Below are 20,584 nucleotides of genomic sequence, written 5' to 3' on the forward strand. Positions count from 1 at the left end.
AGCATTTCCTAGCTTGCCATGGACCATCAATTTATCAAATTTATTGTTTCATCTGAGTTGAAACAATTCTATTAGTGTTCTACACTCTGTGATAAATTCTATCCATCCATTACTACCTATGGGCCTGGGTGCAAACCCTACCTGCTGCAGTACTACCCTTTAGCAAGGTACTTATCTATAATTTATCCATTTAAAATACCTAGCTGTATAAATAGGTAAATCAGTGAACATTGCTTAACATTGTAAGTCACTTAGGAGAAAAGTGTCAGCCAAATAAATATGGCTATTTCTACTGTAATTAAATACTACAGGTAAAGTCTCACAATTTGCTTTAATCTGTTTGGCCTCTTTGTGAAGGTAAAATAGTGTAAATCTAACAAAAAATACAGGTAAAGGCCAATGCCCTGGTTCTTGCACATCACTGTTGGTTTTAAGCTCTATGTTCTGTGCACAGAAGCAGTTAGAAGTGTATATCTGGTCCTCCTCAAGTGTTCTGTGTCACGACTGACTGGGTTGTCTTAAAATATACTTCTGGTCCACAGATATCAGTTGCCTCCCTAATACAACTGCTTTCAGTATCAGGCAGGCCACAGGTAACCCCAGCGACAGAGGATCTGCAGCAGGTTCCAATGCTGTGACATCACAAGGTTCCACACATGACAAATGAGTTTTTGCAGCATCTCCCTGACACAGGTGCTGGTGTTTGCTAAAGTTGAGAAAGCACTGAGGGAAGACGGAACATCCCACTTTCGCACTAGTGCACACAAAAAGAAATTATATTCCCATGCAGTTATAGCTGCTCGATTAATTTATTTCCACGTGATATTTAAGTGAGCCATGCCTAGGTTTAACATGGGATACCTGAAGAATGGAACTTCAAGCCAGAGGTCCTGTTTGGGATCGCTCATGCTCTGAGCCGGAAGCTGCTGAGATAACACATTACCGCTGTGAACGCCTCTTTACCTGGGCCACGGTCATTACACAACTGCAAGGTGTTCTTAATTAAATGTTAATCTGAATAAATATTAATTAAAATACATATCCTTTTCCAGAGCTTTACATGTATTGTAATGTATGCCCTTTTAACGAGGACTATTCAAATTCCCACAGAAGTCTGTCTTGGTGACAAATATTTCCGAGAATAGTATGACTTTAAACATATTTTTAAAGAGTAAGTAAATAAAGTGATTACTGACCAAACTCAGCTGATTTCTATAAATTAATAAGCGAAATAAAACCTTTGAACACAATCACACACACATTTTCTGAACCGCTTGTCCCATACGGGGTTGCAAGGAACCGGAGCCTACCCGGCAACACAGGGCGTAAGGCCGGAGGAGGAGACACCCCCAGGACGGGACGCCAGTCCGTTGCAAGGCACCCCAAGCGGAACTCGAACCCCAGACCCCCCGAAGAGCAGGACCCGGTCCAACCCACTGCACCACTGCACCCCCTGAACACAATCAGTGACAGCTAATGTAAGGAAAAAGTTTTGAGGTTATGTTACATTTCTTTGCTTGTCATGTAATTATCTTAATTACAATCAAAAATATTCTTCTTTGGGAAAAAAGATGTATAATAATATGTAACACTTCCAGAAAACACACACACACTGGCTGAAGCCACTTGTCCCGAGCAGGGTCGCGGCGAGCCAGAGCCTAACCTGGCAACACAGGGCATAATGCTGGAGGGGGAGGGGACACACCCAGGAGAGCAGAACCCGGCCAAGCCTGCTGCACCACTGCGCCCCCCTCTTCCAGAAAACTAATGAATTAAAAATAATTGAAGAATACAAACCGGAGATCCACAGAGTATTTCAGTCTTCAGAATATAAACAGTTTATACAGATCCCCTAATGGCTCCCTATGTTGGAAATCCCCCTGAAGGGTACAGTGACGGCTGAAATTATATTTAAATACCGTTTTTATTATTTCTTGTCTGCTGCTGCACTAGAATATTAAATTGACAAAAATCAATACTTCTTTCTATGACAGACAATTCTTAAATGTTGTATTACCTCCAACCTCCTCCTCCAATGAGTGCATCAGAGGAGTCTAAAACGGCAACTGGCAGCATGACAGTCAAACAACAGGTCAAGGGCTGGTCATGGGTTCTAATTCGTTAATGGGTCCGTCTGTCCAGAGTTGCTGAGACCCGGCCACTTACACCTCTGTTTAGAATGAGCAATACACCGAACAGTCATTTGTTACAGCACAAACGCTGTTTGCTTCTGTTTGAAAGCATTTAAAAGCATCTATAGACTGCCTGATGAAATACCAGCCATGAACTGTAAAGGTTGTGGAAGTGAATTCAATCAGTGGCCTCTCACTCCTCTTCTTTCTGGGTGCCATCCTTTGACTCACAAGTCACAACAGACATAGCTTTTTTCAAAACACAAAACTGAAGAAAATGCTGTAAAAAAAAAAAAAAAAAAAAAAAAAAAAAAAACAAAACTGGGAAATATTTTTATCTGCAAAAATCGTTATTTGACTGCTCGTAGATCAAGGTACTGTTGAGTATGTTTTTTTTAAAAAAAGATGATGAGTTATTGTGGAATTCAGGCTCTCAAAAATCACAGAAGCCAAGGTATCGATTTCATTTGTTATTTGGCCAATAACTCTGCAGTGTACAAAAATCAAAGTTTGCTTCTATTCTGGAAGCCTCTCCCTCCCTCTCTCTTGCTGGCCTCTCTTGTTAAGGGACTGACAGCTGGCGCTGGCTCTTCCTCACTTTGCTTTGTGCACACTCAGCTTAACTCACCCACCCGAGTCCTTTTTAAATTGGCCCAGTAAGAAGCTGACAGGAATGCAGCAGTTAACCTCATCACCTTCCCTTTTATTAACATGGTCACGCAAACCATTGTGTTACAAAAAACCACATCTTTGGGTTCCATGTTGGAGGAAGAACTGAACAAAAGGGAAGAAAATGGACCAGCAACAATTTTATTGGGCCTTGTGGATTGTACATCATCAGAGCCTGAGTCATCTCTGCAGACACATGAAGGGAATTAGAATTATGTGTTCAACCACTGTGGGGACTCACGGAGAATATAAGGAGATGAGTGTGTTGGCCAGTGAAAAGGGGAGGCAAGCCTGAGGGGCTCTAAGCAGGCTGGCAAGGCTGGCTTGAGGTGCAGGTGCTTCAGGAAAAAGGTTCCTCGGATTGAAAGCATCATTTCCTTGTGTTCGCACCGATACTGCTTGATGTGTGCCGGTGTTCCGATAAACATTCGCAACGAACACTGTTTGTGTACCCCTCTTTGCCCCGTCTGAACCTAATGCGCGACAGTATTTTCAGAAATCTTTTAATGTTGCAATTTACAACCCCATGCTGTGCAAGTATTCAAAGGACATTTAACCTGTTTATTTTGTACTTGATCACCTTCCTCTTACCATCATGAGCACCAGTAAGTGAAAGCTGTTCAAAGCCAAAACTGAATAAAAGGGATAAGCCACATCTTACTTTCTCAAAAAGGTCTTACAGAGGCATGACACTGTATTTACATCAATATTTCTGCGAAATGCAGACCCACAAGAAATGCTATCACACGATGGGCCACACATGTGCTGAAGCCGATCATATTCTTCAGGCAGTGAACACCAACCGTTGCGTACCACGTTCTGTCATGCATTATTGATGTTCCGCAGCACCTACAGTGACTGCGACAGAGAGCCGGTATCCGCAGCAAACTAGTCTGCTTCTGCTTTCTGCCGTAGAGACTCTAAAAGGATGAGCTTGAATTAAATATATCCATTCCCCAAAATGAAAACACCATCATCAACACCGTTATCATCGCTGTCATCGTTGCTTCCCCATATTTTTGATCAACTCAATTATGAGAACGAAACTGAGCTGCACTTCTCGCAACACAATTTTTTTTCTATTTTTCGTGATCAGTGTAGCTCAAACTTTATTTTGAATTTAAAACCGCACTCATCACTGTGGCAATGGCAATGTCAGAGGGAAAGATGGAGGACTCCCTCAGTTCATTTGCTGTATGAGGTGCACGGCACCAGTTTGAGTTATTGTGACATCAGTAACATCCCCCAGCCAATCGTAACACAAAAGTAATGACTTCTCCATGAAACCTACATGGCCACTACCTTCCAGTGACTGAGAAGGTTCACTTTAAAGCTTTTTACACATGACAGGCAGAGCAAGCCATGGGATTCAGTTAGACCGTACTTGGAGGCCCGACTGCAGTGTTGTGTCTTTTCATGCAGGATAATGCAGTATTTCATGTCCGTTTCTGCCTTCAGCCAGACTGTAAAACGGCACTGCTGACTGGAAAGTGGCAGTTGTACCAAGCCTCGGTAAGAAGAAGAAACCACAAAACATCAGGAAAGAACTACACAAAATGTTACTTTGAAGTATATTTGGACAGTAGAAGGATCACACTGGAACGATTCAATGCATTTTAATGAAAGAATAGGGTTCTATTTGCTAAAAACACTCATGTCAAATCTTCTTGCACTGCACTGGTTCATATTCTTAGTTCACAAGGAAATGATGCAATCACTACTGCACTTTAACAGAGATGTCAAAAAAAAAAATTTTATACGATTTCCTGACTTTTATGCACCAAATATACAGGTATGCACCGCTTTACGACATTTCGGGCAGCGACGGACCGCATATACGACGGTGGTCCCATACAGATATAATGGACTGAAAAATTCCTATCAAAGAGCAACATCGTAGCCGTCGTATGGGTCGTAACGCGATGCATCGCTCACGTGTTTTAAACGTGTTTTGTAAACAAACCAACTGTGCTGCCAGACATATGAAAGTATATACGATTTATGTATAGTACACAATACATGATAATGATAATAAACAACTCTATTACTGGTTTATGTATTTACTGTACAGTAGTTTTTACTGTTATTTTAGAGTGTACTTTCTACTTAAAAAAGTTCCGTAATGTAAGACAGTACTGTACACTCAACGGTGTTCGCTCAACGACGAAGTCGAACTGCAAATGGTTTCACAAAACGTAACCCTGTCGTTAAATGGCACATACCTGTACATTCTTACGCCTGCTTACACCATTGATGGGATCAGAAATCCGGAAGCTTCTGAATCAGTGCAAAATCCTGACATAGGTGACTTTTTCTTACAAGTATTGATTTAAGTCACACTTTTCTCCATAGCAACTTACAGTGTTAAGCTACTTACACTGATTTATATGGCTGGGGAATTTTTACTGGACTATAAATACATGAAATGCATAAAAATACTGTACATGTAATGCATGGGTATATATATAGCGATCAACAGTGCTCCCTGGGTCGTTCAAGTATAACGAGGCAGCTCTACTTTGCTCTCTGCTGCCCTAACTCTTTCAGGGACTTTGGAGACACATACTACTACAGTAAGTGCAGTCAGAACCACTGAGCACCGCTTTAATTGGTACCTGTTTTACCAGCCAATGGGACAACTCAGAGTTTTAGTTAATGGTGAGGGCTCGCCTGCCATGTCCTGCTTCCTCACCCACCACCTTGGATGGGATGCATCTTGCACATTAATCTTTATGACTTCCTTTTGCCTGCAGGCTACATAACAGAGAGAACAGATAACGCTATGGGGGGTGGGGGGGGGTGTGTGTGTGTGTGTGTCTGTGTGTGTATGTACGCAGGCATGCACAGTGTAGCAGATCAGGAGACAGAGGAATGAGTCTTGCCTGGCATGATGGAACGTGCCAGGTACTTGGTGAAACATTGCCACCCAGGGTCCTAACAGGCCGCCGGCCACTGTCACACAACACCAGAGGGCAGGGCTGGTTTTATTAATCAAGGCCTCCAATGCATTCTTTATGATGTTTCTGACATTTCACAAGTCATTTTTCATCCCAGTGGCCGTGAGGAAAACAAGACAGGCAGGAATTAGCCTTCCTGGCAGCATCCATTTCGTGTGAGGCTGCCACTTCTGCACGCGGGACCTTTGCAGACAGCCACGCATCTGGTTTCTCCATTATAATCAGCCAAGGATGAAAAGCATCGACTGGGACATCATGCAAAGTAGGTCACGCATTAATATGGTCGGGTTATCTGCAGTTATGCAGTTATTTGCACTCTTTCTTTTCCTGCTCCTTCAACACTGAATATGTACCCAGAAAAAGTAAAACCCAGCGGAGAAATGGACAACAGTAACATTGCTGAAGCAGAAGCCAATTCGCATCACTGCTGTATACAAATTCCAAAAAAACTGCACTCAACTCATATTACCATAAATTAGTGGAAAAAAGCTTTTGCTTTTTCATTTGCGATTGTAATTTCATGTTTTTGCACTCGTTTTGAGTGCAAAATCTCGCTCAAGCTTCAGCATTGTGCATATTTCTCAAGTTTAATGTCTGATTTATGACCAGAATTGGACCAGCTCACCCAATTGCATTAATGCTGAATTTGTGAGCCATTTTGTGCAATTGAGTTATTGGCGATTGATGTCAGCTGTATCATGGGGCTATGCAGAAGGGGAGGGGGGCTTTAACCCTTTTAAACCGGCGTATATAATTTTACTAATCCACCATCATCGACTGATTCAATTGCATTTGCATTCATCCCGAAAGAGGCTGACTGAGATTTATGGTAAGTTTCGCGGGTGTGTAGAAATGTATTTGCCTGGAAATATATTTATATCTGCTATACGACTGGGTGCAGCCGCTTCCCTCCCTCACCTCTTGAACCCCTGCACTACTTTCATTACAAATTAAGTTCTGAACATTAGCCTCAGCAAGAATGCCGTTCTGAGGAGTAACTGGGGCACATTCTGAGGGAAGAGGGAAAGCTACGAAAATTTCAAAGGAATGCCTGTGCTTTATTCAAAATAATCTTTTTAGATGCAATCAAGAAATACTTAGAGCACGGAATACTCAAAATTCTTCTACAGTTTAAAATACTTAGAACATCATTTATTGGATTGTTCTTTTATCATGAATTTAACAAACTAGCTGTTCAGAACAACTAAACTAGTATTCACTGAGTACACTCTGAAAAGACTTGCTCTCTTTGAGTGTGCTGGTAGAAGAGACTTTCAAAGACACCATGAACAGCCAGGAAAACAAACAGATGCAAGTTGTATCAGGTCAAACCAGAACTGCCACTGGAAGCACAAACAACTGAGGTTACCATACTTTGGACACATCATGAGAAGACTGGATTCTCCTAAAAGACTGTAATGGTTGGAAAAGTTGGAGGAAAAAAACAGAAGATAAGCAGCAACCAGAGTGATGGACTCAATCACAGTGCCAGTAAACAGACACTTTTCAAAACTAAGGACACTGGAGGAAAATTTCGATATATATGGTCAACAACAGTTAACATCAAATTGATGGCATTTAACATCAAAAGAACTTGGTGCACAAAGAAATGATGAGTCAATTTCCACACTTTGGTCGCCACACATTTATCATGGCTAGATTTAATGTCCATTACAGTGACATTTTTGTTCTTTTGCTCCCCATTGCAGGGTGCCAGGGAATTTTTTTTTTTTTAAAAGCAGCACTTTGGCTTGGAGAGAAAAATTTACTGGTAGCTACAGCCTGCAGTTTCTGTTGTCAGGTAATTACATAACTTGCGGATTATGCAACACATCACTATTGAGCCCTATTAAAATTTCTGCAGTTTCCCACGTTAAAAAGAAAGGCTCGACATGCAGCTAGCGAGCTGACAGCTGGGCTCCCACAAGCTCTCTGCAGCCAACTGCGGCAAGGAGGAGATGGCTGAAAACATTTCATTAAACCTGGAGGTGCCCATGAGTGGGCCTGCCTGTCCAGGGCAGCGTGTCAGAATAGTGAGAAGGAGGAGGAGGAGGAGGAGGAGGAGGGGGCCTTGAAGAAGTGATCTGGGAGTCTGGTCGCAAGGTTGAGATGATGGCATGGCTATGGTGAAGTCACACCACCAAACATTTCAAGTGTGCAAACATACATAACCACTTTGATGGCCTGTAGCCATTAAGCTCATCCTCTTGCTTCCAGCACCACATGAAAAGATTAGCGTAAAATCTTAAACGTTCTGGCATACTCTATACCAGAGACAAGGTAAGCAAAGCTTGATAGTCCTCAAGGTAGCACAGGGCACAATAGGTTCAGTACAAAGAGAACAAACATGCTAAAATTGCATATTTATGTGGCTCTTCCTCTTCATTTCCATACCACCAAGCCCATTTCTTGGAGCTGCCAATTTTCACAAAACCAGTTTTGTGCATTTAAGGTGTCTGATTTGTTCATCAAACTGCTCGATCTGCCAAAGTTAATTACAAACTCGGATCGAACAGAAATGAACATGTGCCACCAGGGAGGACCAGCCACGAAACAGCTGTGTGAGCGCCACCTGATGGTAAGTGGACCTCCTTTACTACAGTAAATGCACAGCTAGTGGAGTCACCGGTCAGGAAGCTTGACTCCTGCTAAACAAAAAACCGACAAAGTGTACCTCGGGCACCTCTGCAATGGACTTTACACAATATATGAAATGAACGAATTTTACTTTTCAAGCAAAATATCTTTTACAGCTGTGAGTCAAAATGAATCCAAATTAGTTTATGGAACTGTAACACACAGATACATATGAAAATTATACTCTTGGCTGACAGTACTTAAAGAAACATATCTACATCTAGACCTTTATGTCTGTTGGTATAATGGACTTTTGCATTGTTTTCTGAGATGTACATTGCTTCGGGGAAAAGTATAATAAATTATTAAATGTAAATGCAAATAAATCCCCCTTTCACTTGGTATAAAGAACCTATTGATGCGTGTATCTGACATACTCCTTTGTTCAGGATCCTCCGCAGTCACGTGCTCAGAATGGTGCATCCTTTTTCAACCTCGGATCACAGCTTTTAACACCTGCCTTCTCTCCATCTCTCTAAGCACCCTTATCAGCCGACCAATCTGCCCTAATGTGTTAGCCGTTCCCCTCCTGGAAGAATTAAAAAGAGGGAGCTTATCAGTCCAACTAAGCTCCCGGTGGTCTGTCTCAAAATTTCAAACAGATCTCTTTCATCTCGTCCAGCGGCACTTATCTTCCATTATCCCAGTCGGCACCCTAATGAACTGTTCCAAAGAACTTTCTCACTGTATTTGCTAATCTCCCTACATAGCAAGGCTTCTTATTACATTTAGCACGACCATGGGAATCTCACTTTGCCACACTGTTCTGTTCAAATATAAATATATGCACAGTTTTTTCTGCATAGCAGATAATTCCATAGGTACTGCCTGGTGAATAACAAAGTTTCAGAAGGACTATCGAGTGTTCCTCTCATTTGTAAGTCATTCCCATCCGACAAAAGTTCATCAGAAGCCGTTATTTCACTCGCATGCTAGCGCGTAACTTCCAGTGAAATTGAAAAGATGCAAAATTTCCCTTGCTGCTGTTATTAAACGGCACGCTTTGCAGGTTATAAGGCCAAAACCCCAGCTATCGGACCGTGCTGTGTGACCTCGCATGTGCCCCTATAAGTGATTCGGTTTAAAAACAATCATCATGGTGAAGTGCTATCATGGTACTTTCTTGTGAATACATAAGCAATGCATCTATATAAGCCAACGCGAAGGCCCTGTTCAGCTGTGATTATTAAAATCCCTTTTGTGGGGATTTGAGGAAACACAGATCAGATCATGGTGACAGTTTGCATTTTAGCTGTAAACAGTGACATCAAGAACCCGTCCTGTCTGAATGTGAAAATGTGTACAGTTATACTTGCGTGAGAGATGTATTTTAGTGACATATTTACAAAAACTGAGTCAAATGTTAATTTATAACACTCAGGCATCTACTTCCAACCAAATTAATATACAAACACACTGCAGCAACTCCAACAATCAAGAAATCTGGAGTTCAAGGGCGACCACTTATTTGGCATTATTTCCACCTAATTTATCCACTAATTGACTTGCATTACATTTTATTAATGCTTTCATCAACCAATAAAATTAATTGATATTTTTGCCCATTATGATGGTTGTTAACCTGTTGATACTTAATTAAATTTATTCACCAATCTTCCAGATGTTGGCTGTTTTCAGAGCGTGAGAACCATGGTTTGTCAGTGTTGGTGACACATAGAAAGCTAAGAACTGTTAATTGTTTAATTTTGGCATTTTTAATAGAACAAATAACACGTGGTTTCTGCATGTAAAGGCAAAAAGGTGGCAAGTTTATTTGTCGACTCATAGACCATCCATGGAAAACAACTAAAATGAGAGTCTTAGCAGATGCAAAACCATCTGAATTTATATTTTAGACAGACATCAATTAGTGTGTGTCGAATAATATAAATGTGGTATTTCTGTTACATAGAGTGTAATAAAGGAACTTGTAAATAAAGAATAAAATTCAGCCAGCTTTTGGCAGCCAAATGCTCGAGTATCTGTCTGTGCTGTCAGAAATAAGAATAACAATAATATAAATAACACATGGAACGAGCATATGGGCCAGATTTGACAGCATGAGAAAGGAAGGATCACTGACCTGACCTCTAACCTTTGACCATCCCATATGGAGAATGCTCATGTTTTCCGGAAGATACTTATGGAATATATGCGGACAGCAGGGTGAAGAGAGAAAGCACACCGTGAGAGATCAGCTTTTAACAGCAATGTGCTGTTGGGCATTTCTAATAAATGTATTCTATAGCTTTTTCTGGGCGTTGTAATGCATTTTTAGGATGGACATGTGTGTCATCTAGACATTTCTGTGGCTCTTGCACGATTACACTTGGTTCCATAACACAAAGTTTGGCACAGCTACTGATCTCCAACAGGGGACACTGACACACACCGCTCTTCAACACACTGTCCTGTCCAATGTTGACCAGACACACCCCTTTTTATACAGGTACACATAGCCCTTAGTTCATGCACATGCCTGTCATTCCACTCACACACCTCCCACACACAACAGTTACACACAGGCGCCACCTAGTGGCATCGTCTCTCAGACACACACACACACACACACACACACACACACACACACACACATACACACACACACAGAATGCCCTACGCAGAACACATCTGCATCTGGAGATGGTGATTATGGGGAATCACAGTCATGCGGCGCAGCTGTTTCTTCTTTCACAATTAAAACACAGTATATATGTCTTTATTATTGTAATTAACCAAAGCTGTACTTTTACCATCATATTCACCACATACTTCCAGCTCATCTTTTAAATCCCTAACAAGCCCATTTCTCTAATCCTTAACTGTCCATTTCCAGCACAGAAAGACAATAACTCCACTTACTATTCTCCATTTCCTAAACGACCAGTAACATTCGTACAAGCTGTGTGAAGTATGTAGTATCAGCTTGGGCTCTTGACCCCTTATCGCTGCGTCACCACAGAGCCACTTCCACTTTTTCTATACGTCAAATGCTGTAATTGCACCCTGCAGATCTGACATTCCTGTTGTTAGACTGTCCGATCGGTCAGTGACCGAGCAGTGCCGAAGAGCTTAGTGTGTGATATTTGCACACAAACACACACTGACTTGCGCCAAGAATGACTGGTAACTTCCTGATCAGCAGGCCGAGGTTTGGCAGAAGTTGCTCCTCTGCCAGAAAGTGCAAAGCACACATTGGAGAGGTGGCACCAGCGGTCCGCCACCAGCTGAGGAGTACGCATATGACTAGCGTGATTGTCATTTCAGCTCAGAGGTGCAGGCCACTCAATTCCCTGGCGCGTGTCAGCAGACACTGCTGGAGAGCACATGAAAAAGCTGCAGATGCCTTGAAATCGAACCTGCATCCGAAGCCAGAAATGCACCATACTGGACAACAACGCTGTTTTTTTTTTTTTGTTTGAAGCACCCTTCTCATCCGTCAATACCTCATGCACATTAAAGCCACAGGAAGCTTTTGATAACCAATCAACAGAAGCAACAGAGAGGCACTGGAATAAATCTCACTTTCAACTTTCATCTAATTCGTTGTCAGTTTAAGATAAATTAAACCTCGTCCGATAAAAACGGGAAGTTTGCTCTTCGCAATTCGAGCAAAGAAAATAAAAGAAGAGACACACACCTTGATGTGACTGATCCTGAATAATGTGTTTGAAATTCAGCACACTACTCGCATCTTTCACTCCACATTTAATATACAGTAAGTTGCGCCAACCTAATGTAAATATGTTAAGTAATTATTTAGACATGTTTGGCTTCTGCAGATATATTATATTTTAACATACAACCTACAGAAAAACCACTGAGGTCAACAGTCATTTTTCAGTTTAAAAATCATTTCTTTGTTTTTAAAAGTATTATTTTATTATTTGTTATTGTAACTTTTCACTTTTAAAATATCATAGAGTTAAGTTTGCTCTTAGCACTGCAGTTTTAACACGAATGTATGAAATTATGAGGAAGATGCATCTATTCCATGAAACTGAGTCCAGCATGAGACAAAAGGATCGTCTGCCTCACAGCACCATCTGCTGTTACATATTGTTATAAATATGTATCCGCAAATATTTTCACAACATATTGATTGCAACAGCAGGTTTAGTGCAGCAACTGTGGATGAAATATTAATGTGGCACTGAGGTGCGTGATTTGTAAAAGTAAATATTAAATCAGAAGAGGTGGGGTATTTTTCAGACTATCTAGCGTACCCTCTCTAATACTGTAAGCAATAAACATATAAAACACATTTTTTTAAGTATTATGATTGAAAACAATCGGTTCAACCAGTTAAAAATGTCTGCCTATAGACTTATCTATACATGTGCCTTGGAATGGATCAAAGTGGAGGATCGCTTCGTGAACCAGATCTGACGCTGAACGTTCCAGAAGGAGCATCACACCTTCACGCATCTAATCTCACGTGGCGAGTGGGATGTAGGTGAGACGCGGCGACGGTGGCAATGGCTGTGAGGAGGCGACTATGCAAAATCCATCTTTTGTACTCACTGCGGCGTCCTCTTTATCTAGGCGGCCGCTACAGTCTGCGCTGGCGTCCTGCAAGGAAGGTAGACGACTGTTAGCGGAGCAGGAAATCAGCTTCAGAGCCTTTCACATCCCACATGAACCTTCCTAGGTGATTATTTTTAGATCTGCATTGTTATCTCATGCTAGTGCAGCATGGGAGGCATCTGTGAAGTCGTGGCTTTGCTCAACCGCAGCTCTCGGCACACCTTGACCACGACTCCACAACGACGACGACAACATCTTCCTTCCTCTTCTTGAACGTTTTCCCCTCATTAGCATCTCTTTGCGACAACCCACTGTGCCCTTTGTTGCTTGCCAAGCAGTATTCCCCCCTGAAACAGGCCTGGACCAAGGCTAAACCAGCCTTTTTAAAAAATGGCAGGAAACACAACTGCATGGTCTATATCCCTTAACCTCAGCAAGGCTTTCTGGAAACAATTGTTTTGCTGGTTCGCATCAGTCGAATAGCTACCTATAGAAGTGACATTCAAATAGTAAATACACAGATAACCACGGCAGATAGAGTTGGACTCATTTATGCGGCTGTCAGGAGATCAGGAGAGAAACAGGTCTGAAAGAGACCCATCTTGAATGGCAGGAGGGATACAGAAGCTCTGAGGGACAGAGAGAGCTCATTCCACCATTTCAGACAAAACTGAGAACGCACATACTTTCAGATTCAGCCCCCTTGTGAGAGGGACCATCAAGTTGCCAGAGCTGGAGGAGTTATAGTGCCCTCTCCAAGGTGTAGGGAATGAGTGGGCTCTATATGTATCTGGATGGTTTGTGGTTCTGGAGAAATTTTTATAATGACTTACAATGTAAATATGCCCGCTCACACTACTTTCAGTCAATTCGAAGATCCAGACAAACTCCAATGTTTAGTTTTAAAAGAGAACAGGAAGTAGGGGGATCACCAATCACTACCACAAGAAGCCTGGTAAAACACAGGCGAAAAACAAGCTTTTTCTTTCTCTTTATCATTAATAAAGCAATTGACAAATTGACCAAATCAAATACTGGATTTCTTAATCCCATTTGTACAAACCTAAATGTTTTTCTTGTAATTAATGTGCTCATTAGCACACCTGATCGAACCAAATAATTCCAACGACTTGGTCATCATGCAGACTTCAGTTGCTTTACATCAGTCAACAGAGTTAAAAAAACTAACCAATAACTTCAGATCTCAGAACAAAGGCAATCAGAAAGATGCAAGTACATCTCATCTGAAAAAAAAGCAAAATTAAGCACAAAAAAATTAATTTATGCATTCAGCACAAGCAATACAGAGATGCAACCAAACATGTTCCAGGTACAGTTGGTGTTTTTATAATTCATAATTCATTTTTGGGAGCAGATACTGAAGGAGAATGTTGGATGTGATGAGCACCACCTTTTCTCAGCTTCTCCACTCATAGGGATGTGTCTTTGAGAAGGTGCCATCTGCAGGCATCCCTGACATTTTCAAACTGGCAGAATGACAGTCTGTCAGCTGCCTTCATGTTGAACCACATCTAGTCCATGTTACACTGCCTCAAATCACCGGAGACACACAGACATGCAGACACACACTGAATGAGGGCCCTTCATTTTTGCTGAGCTATGTGATCATTTTACCGGTCCAAAGCATTACACAGGCTTGTCAAGTAAGGACCGCTCCACTTATGAATTTTCAAAGACACAAAGATTTCCCATTACTTCCAAATGCATTTTCTTCAGTTGTCTATGTTCAAAAATGTGCTTGCTGTGAAGGGAACATAAGCAGCACTTAGAACAGGAGCACACAAGTCGATTAATTTATCTCACCTCCACAGTGCTTACAGCTCATGCCTGGCGCTGCTGAGTGTTGGTGATCAATACCAAGATGCGGAACGTTGCACATGATCATCATGTTTATTGCTCGCATATGTTACTGGAGTAATCAGAGACCTCTCAGTCACTGCTATCCCATATAATATTCGGATGAAACACGTATCTCCTGTTGGTATGAAGCAAAGGAACATAAACAGAAGGAGGGATCCGTGACAGCAAAACTCAATGCGACTCACGCCTCTCTCCTCGACTGCCATGCCCCCCTAGGCTAAAGAACACACGCCTGGGACAGGACTCACGCGTCCTGGTAGGTTGATCTCACGTTCATCAGGAGAAACAGGTGAGTCGCGCAAAATCACGAAGCTCCTGTCGCGTCTCCGGAGGGTGTGGAGCCGCGAGAGCGGAGGAGGCCACGCGCCCCGTCCCGCGACAGCCCCCGCCCCCCCGCGTCACTCTGGACTCTTCTGGAATATCGTGCTTCTCAGCCTTCAAAGCTTGAGTTGACAGGTTAAGACAGCCAAGGAGTCACTACAAATAAGCATTTTAAAAGTTTTCGAGCTTCGTTTAAACTCTTTAGAGCGTTCCTTCCTCTCGTCACATTATGATTTAGTCGTGTGATGATGTTCTCTGAGACGACGTACGTCGCTTATATAGAAGAGCGCCTGCTAAATGGAATGTAAACGTAAATTACTCTGTTTTAACAGACCGACAAACCAGGCCACACACAGCGGAGTGCTGGACCGCACAACTGGGCGCCTTACTGCGCTTTTACCGCGCTTTACCGCGTCTCTCCGCGCTCCGCTCCCTGGCTTTTTTTCTGGTCTCTCTGTACAGGCGAACACACACTCTCTCACACCCTTGTGGCCCCGCCGATGTTCGACTATTTACCCGCTTCTAGTTGTGACTTTTCCTCTTTATTCTTACGGTTGATGAGGCGAAGGAGCATCCGCCGCCGCCGCCGCCGCCGCCGCCCCCCTCCAGCGCGCGGCGAGAGACGCTCGATTTGCTCTCGTTTCTCCCTCTTCCTGCACTGTGTGTAGTCGGACAGCACTTCTCACAATTTCACGCTCTAATCATTATGTGGTGAACGCTGCGGTCAATAATTGCGTGCATGTAATTTGAGTTATGCGATGGTCGCGCTTTTTGCTATTTTTTTTTAGCGCCTCAGCCGCCCGCCGAAGTCACCGCACAGCGCTCGCGAGGAAGCGGGCGCGCTCTGCACGCGCACAGTTTTGGCGCCACCGGGCCGACGTGAAATACCTTGGGGGGGTGAGCAAGAACAATGTTCTTCGCACTGCTTGTGTTTCCTGAGAGAAAATCCAAAGTTATGACTACATTGAGGGCGAAGGCAGAGGGTATAACATTTCATTTCATTTAATATCAGAGCGGACCAGAAGATGGCAGTGATAACAAAGGGTAGCGGCGCTGACTGGGAGGAAGCAGCTCCGCGCGACGCTCAGGGCTGACAGACCATGGCGGCCCGGCTGTTCACGCACAGACCTGAGGAACACAGCGACTCTCCTGCACTTATTAACATGCAGCCGCAGCCAGAGAAAAATAAAAGTACTAGAAATATACCCCCAGTGCAACACTCAAGATGCCCGTGTTTGTTTAGCGAGTTCATTTCTGGACGCACCACGAAATACACTGCTACAGCAACCTGGAGTTGTGCTGATTTTCTGCCTCAGACACAGAACCAACATTTCATATACGCACATAATTATATAGATGTATAGATTTAAAACTGTACAGTGAAAACATTTGCTTTATTGTATCTGAGACTGAACACACATCTGACAACGTACAGTCTACATGCAGTAATACTTTGGGGTGTTTAAACCCATAACGTTAAAAAACTTAAGAAATAGGATCAAATTAATGTTAGAAATTGGCAACATTCAGTCGCATTATGATTCCGCTCTACATGACCAAAAGTTTGGAATGTCAACATCGTTACAAAACTTCAGCGAGTCTTTGACTGTGTTGTCCCCATCCTTAAACAAAATACTTGCTTTCAGAGTAATCCTTGATATAACCATCTCTTGAAAACATAACATGAAGTGTGACGTTGTTAATCTAAGCAGTGCTGTCGCAGAGCCTGATCCGAACACATCTCCGATCTATGGGCCTATTTCTTTTGGCTTTTTTTAGCTTTTTATCTTTAAATCGCAAAATTATCTTTCTCACGGAGCCTATTTGTCTCTCTGAAGGCCGAGGGGGGCTGGGAAGAAATTCTCCCGCATCGCAAAGCCTGTGGAATTGCCATAGGAAAAGGCAACTGCAGTGACCTGCTGTTGGACCCTCGAGAAAGACACTTGACCTGTATGAATGGGGCTATAAAGGATCTGTGGTCTGTGGATGGTGGGCCTGTCCACCTCGTCTCGGTCAAAGGTGATAGAAACTCTTACGAAGTAGCTCTGTAGCCTCGTCCCACATCAAAGCACCCTCTTTGTGGTCACCTCCGAGACCAAATGAGCTCTGCCTTCCTGGTACCTTCAGGAACTGGCCTCTTAGCTCTGACTGCTAAAGAAAAAAAAGCCTTTGAGTGGCTCCACACCCACCCATCACTCCCTTGCCAAGCACAAGAAAGGTTACATTTACATATTATCCCGGTAAATAAAGGCATCGCAGAGCCCCGGACCAAAGGGGTGGAGGTCCACGACACTTAAGCGATTGTGTTCAGAAGCGCGGACCTCATGCCGCACCGGGTGCCATCTTTTTTTGTTTTCCCTCGTTGACCTACTTCACCGTCTGGCCTCGTTCCTAAATGATGTATTGCCCGCGATGATCACGCTCTCGGGGAGTCGTTTAGCACTTAAGTGTCTCGCCGCCCGCTGCAATTCTTCTCACGGCTCAGCACCAGAACCGGAAACGTCTCTCCTCGATACCTAGACGAAAAATAGAAGACTCTGTGTATTGGGCCAAGGATGGACATGACTGCAAGGGTTAGAGCTGCTGCCTGGCAATTGGAGGGTTCCAGTTTTGAATCCCCCATTCGTGCTATAGAATCGCGATCGAGGTTCAGTACGTCAGGCGCGCTTTATAAACGAGAGAAAACGTGTACGTAGCTTAACGCTGGAAGTCGTCGTGAAGACGGCACACTGCACAAATGGAAATGTTCCAGGGTTATTGACAAGTTATGGCTGTTTGTAAATGCAACATCTGAAACCTTTATTTAAGCAAACTGAACAATTCAAAGATCCATTGAAAGCTCCACTAAAATAACATCATACATTTTCATTTTCGTGAACTGCTCTTCTTTCTGTGCTCTTTTCTGGTGCAGATATAGTCTATATCTGGTCAATTCCCAGGTAAAAGGAAGCCATTAAAGAACCTTCAAATAGCAGCAAAGAAGAAACCAAAAGCTGATTGGGTAAAGGGTCTAGCTGGGATCCCGAGAAATATTAAATATCGTCATTCAAGTCGGCCCCGTTACGCCGGCAGGATAGAAACGAGGAGCATGAAGCCAATAATACAGGGGAAAAGCTCTCAGCCCGGCAGAGTGTAAATGTAACGTCCACGCGGCAGCGTGTCCGCGCTGCTTCTGTCTGTCGCGATTTTTCAGCATGCGGAGCAGGTGATGAAGGAATGGCCTCCACGGGCAGAACGGATGCGTCTAATATTTGTATGACAATCAATTATCCCTGCGGCCCCGTTCGGAGGAACCAAATAGTGTGTTCGTCACGAAGCCCTGCGAAGAACAAGCGCGCATGACCCCAAAGGCGCCCCCCAACTCCGACGCTTAATGGCGCCGCAACGAAATGCTGCCGACAGGGCAGCGGCGATAGCGTGAGACGAGGCGCGCGTTCATCCCAACGCTCGGCCCACTTGACTTGTAGGTAATTTCACTGGGGTGTAAAGAAGGGCCGCGCTCGCTTGCTCCGTCTCGCTCTTTCCCCCCGACTTCTGGCCTGTTCTGACGTTGCTATGACAACACACTTAAAACGTTGCGCACTGTGTAAATAGCCCGGAGGGCGCCTGAACCGAGGCCGGCGCTCCTTTCTAAGGCGGTAAGTCGCAACGAAACGCACCGATACGTGGGACACGGCGGCGCCATTCGGCGATTACCGTGCACTTCGGGCTCTTCCCTCGTGACTTTGCCATGTTGCGCTCTTCCTAACGACGTTACGTATAATGTGCGCTACGTTAAAATAACGCTTCCGTAGAGACCACTTCTAACTTCAACTCGACACAAAGAGGAGTTTCAAAAATAAATGTGTATGGGCTTATCCTGTGGCTTTTAAACTAATGTAACATTTTCTTTCAAATGAGCAGCCCAAGCCCTGCTTATGAAAACAGCCCTTACGATACTTTCTCATTCATTGATTCAGCCGATGCTTTTCTCCAACTTTTCTTACAGTGGTTTACCCATTTATTGAGCAGGGTAAGAAGTCTGATGAAGGACACTGCAGCAGGAGGTGGGACTCAAACCTACACACGTCGAGTGCGAGGAAGCGGCTCTAGTGACTACGCCACCTGCTGACCGCAGTCACTGTTTCTGCTGCTCAATACACCTGCCCCCCATCGAGGTTGGCCCATGCACTGGGGGTCTGCTGTCTCCCAGCTGTCAGCCACACTATTTTCTCTTTTTAATGAGAATAATCCCAAAATCAGTGCTGATTTTACACAAACATATTGGACATAACTGCACAGCGCTGCTCAAGTGCAGCACACACTTCTATGGAGAGCGTAGTTAGCGAAAGTAAACCACACGTACTGAGTTTATGTTACCAGTTCTTTCCTGGCAACTCAGCGCACAGATCATCCGGGAACAGCTGGAACTTTCCCGAAAGACGCATCAAAATGACACGCAGGGCAGCCACAGCAAAATAAAACATCTGTGATGTGCTGTGCGGAAATAAGGAGCGCCCACCCCACCCCCCAGCCTTGCCCAAAGCCACTGGAGGATAATGGGGAAATAAACAAGATTTCACCGCAACAAATGAAATCTCTGATGTTTTTGCAAATATCATCTCGCCCTGCGCGTGGAGAGAAACGACGGAACGCAACGCCGTGTGAGCAGACAGCCGTCGGCAATCGGCGGGAAAACCGAGAGCCGCTCCGGACGTCAAACGGCCGCTTCCGAGTGACCCGCCGAACACCCCCTCGCCTTCCGCGTGACCCAGCGAAGTGGAATGGAAGACCTTTGAGCAGATCGCAGGCCGTGGGGACTCGCCTCGCCGTGTCCCGACGACACGCTCCCTCTGGCAGAGGCGCTCGCAATTTTCACACCCCGCACATTAGCTTTCTTCACTAAGCACGCACATAAATACATTTATAAGAAAACAACCTCCAGTTTCTATTCTCGGGAACAAGAGGTTCACGATGCCAAACCTAAGCGCTCCCCAAGCGAACCTCCCAGGAGGAAAAACAAACATATAAATAGCGTCCGACGCAAGCGCAGGTTTTTAGATGTGACTGACAGCGATCGCTCCTGCGCGCCAGTTCCAACGCACCCGGATCGCTTCCTCACCCACACGGGCTCGAAGGGAGGAAGAGGTGGCCCTTCTCAGAACCGCTGCTCGCTTCCCAATCTACTTTGCCGTTTTTTTTCCATCCTCGGCCGATGAAGGATTTCTAACATCAAAGCGGTAAAATCCTCCCAAGCTCGAGTAAACCCTCAGCTGTACGCGTGACACTTTTACTGTGTTTGTACTAAGCCGGCACGCAAAGGACCGGTCATTTTACAGTCCTCCAAGGACGTACGCGGACAAAATGGTGCAAACAAGGAAAATACGTTCGATATCGGGAGCACGGCCGAGCCGAGCGCTTCGGGGCCCCCCGAAAGGAGCCTGGAGGGAGCCTCGCACCGTGGGTAATGCCTTCCTCGAG

General features: G+C 44.1%; 1 protein-coding gene and 1 long non-coding RNA gene across 12 annotated transcripts in view; one reads left to right on the forward strand and one right to left on the reverse strand.

Annotated features, from left to right (window-relative positions):
- rbfox1 (RNA binding fox-1 homolog 1) overlaps nt 1-20,584 on the reverse strand; it is a 193,518-nt gene that overhangs the window by 158,319 nt on the left and 14,615 nt on the right. For 7 of the 10 annotated variants that reach the window (XM_029254067.1, XM_029254070.1, XM_029254066.1 and 4 more), the window contains exon 2: nt 12,920-12,967. In XM_029254067.1, the coding sequence (XP_029109900.1) occupies nt 12,920-12,967 (48 nt within the window). Of the gene's footprint in view, nt 1-12,919; nt 12,968-14,746; nt 14,965-15,051; nt 15,113-15,640; nt 15,704-20,584 lie in introns of those variants that run through there. The other 3 variants (XM_029254074.1, XM_029254075.1, XM_029254073.1) reach the window with 3 other exon arrangements.
- On the forward strand, nt 15,217-16,758 carry LOC108941777 (uncharacterized). Of its 2 annotated transcripts, none has more exons than XR_001966657.1 (3): nt 15,217-15,259; nt 15,913-16,021; nt 16,137-16,758. It is a non-coding gene; the product is annotated as an uncharacterized LOC108941777 (long non-coding RNA). The 2 variants fall into 2 exon arrangements; XR_003797864.1 differs by lacking the exon at nt 15,217-15,259 and adding an exon at nt 15,705-15,784.

This window comes from Scleropages formosus, chromosome 8, assembly GCF_900964775.1.
Source record: "Scleropages formosus chromosome 8, fSclFor1.1, whole genome shotgun sequence".
Taxonomy (NCBI): Eukaryota; Metazoa; Chordata; class Actinopteri; order Osteoglossiformes; family Osteoglossidae; genus Scleropages; species Scleropages formosus.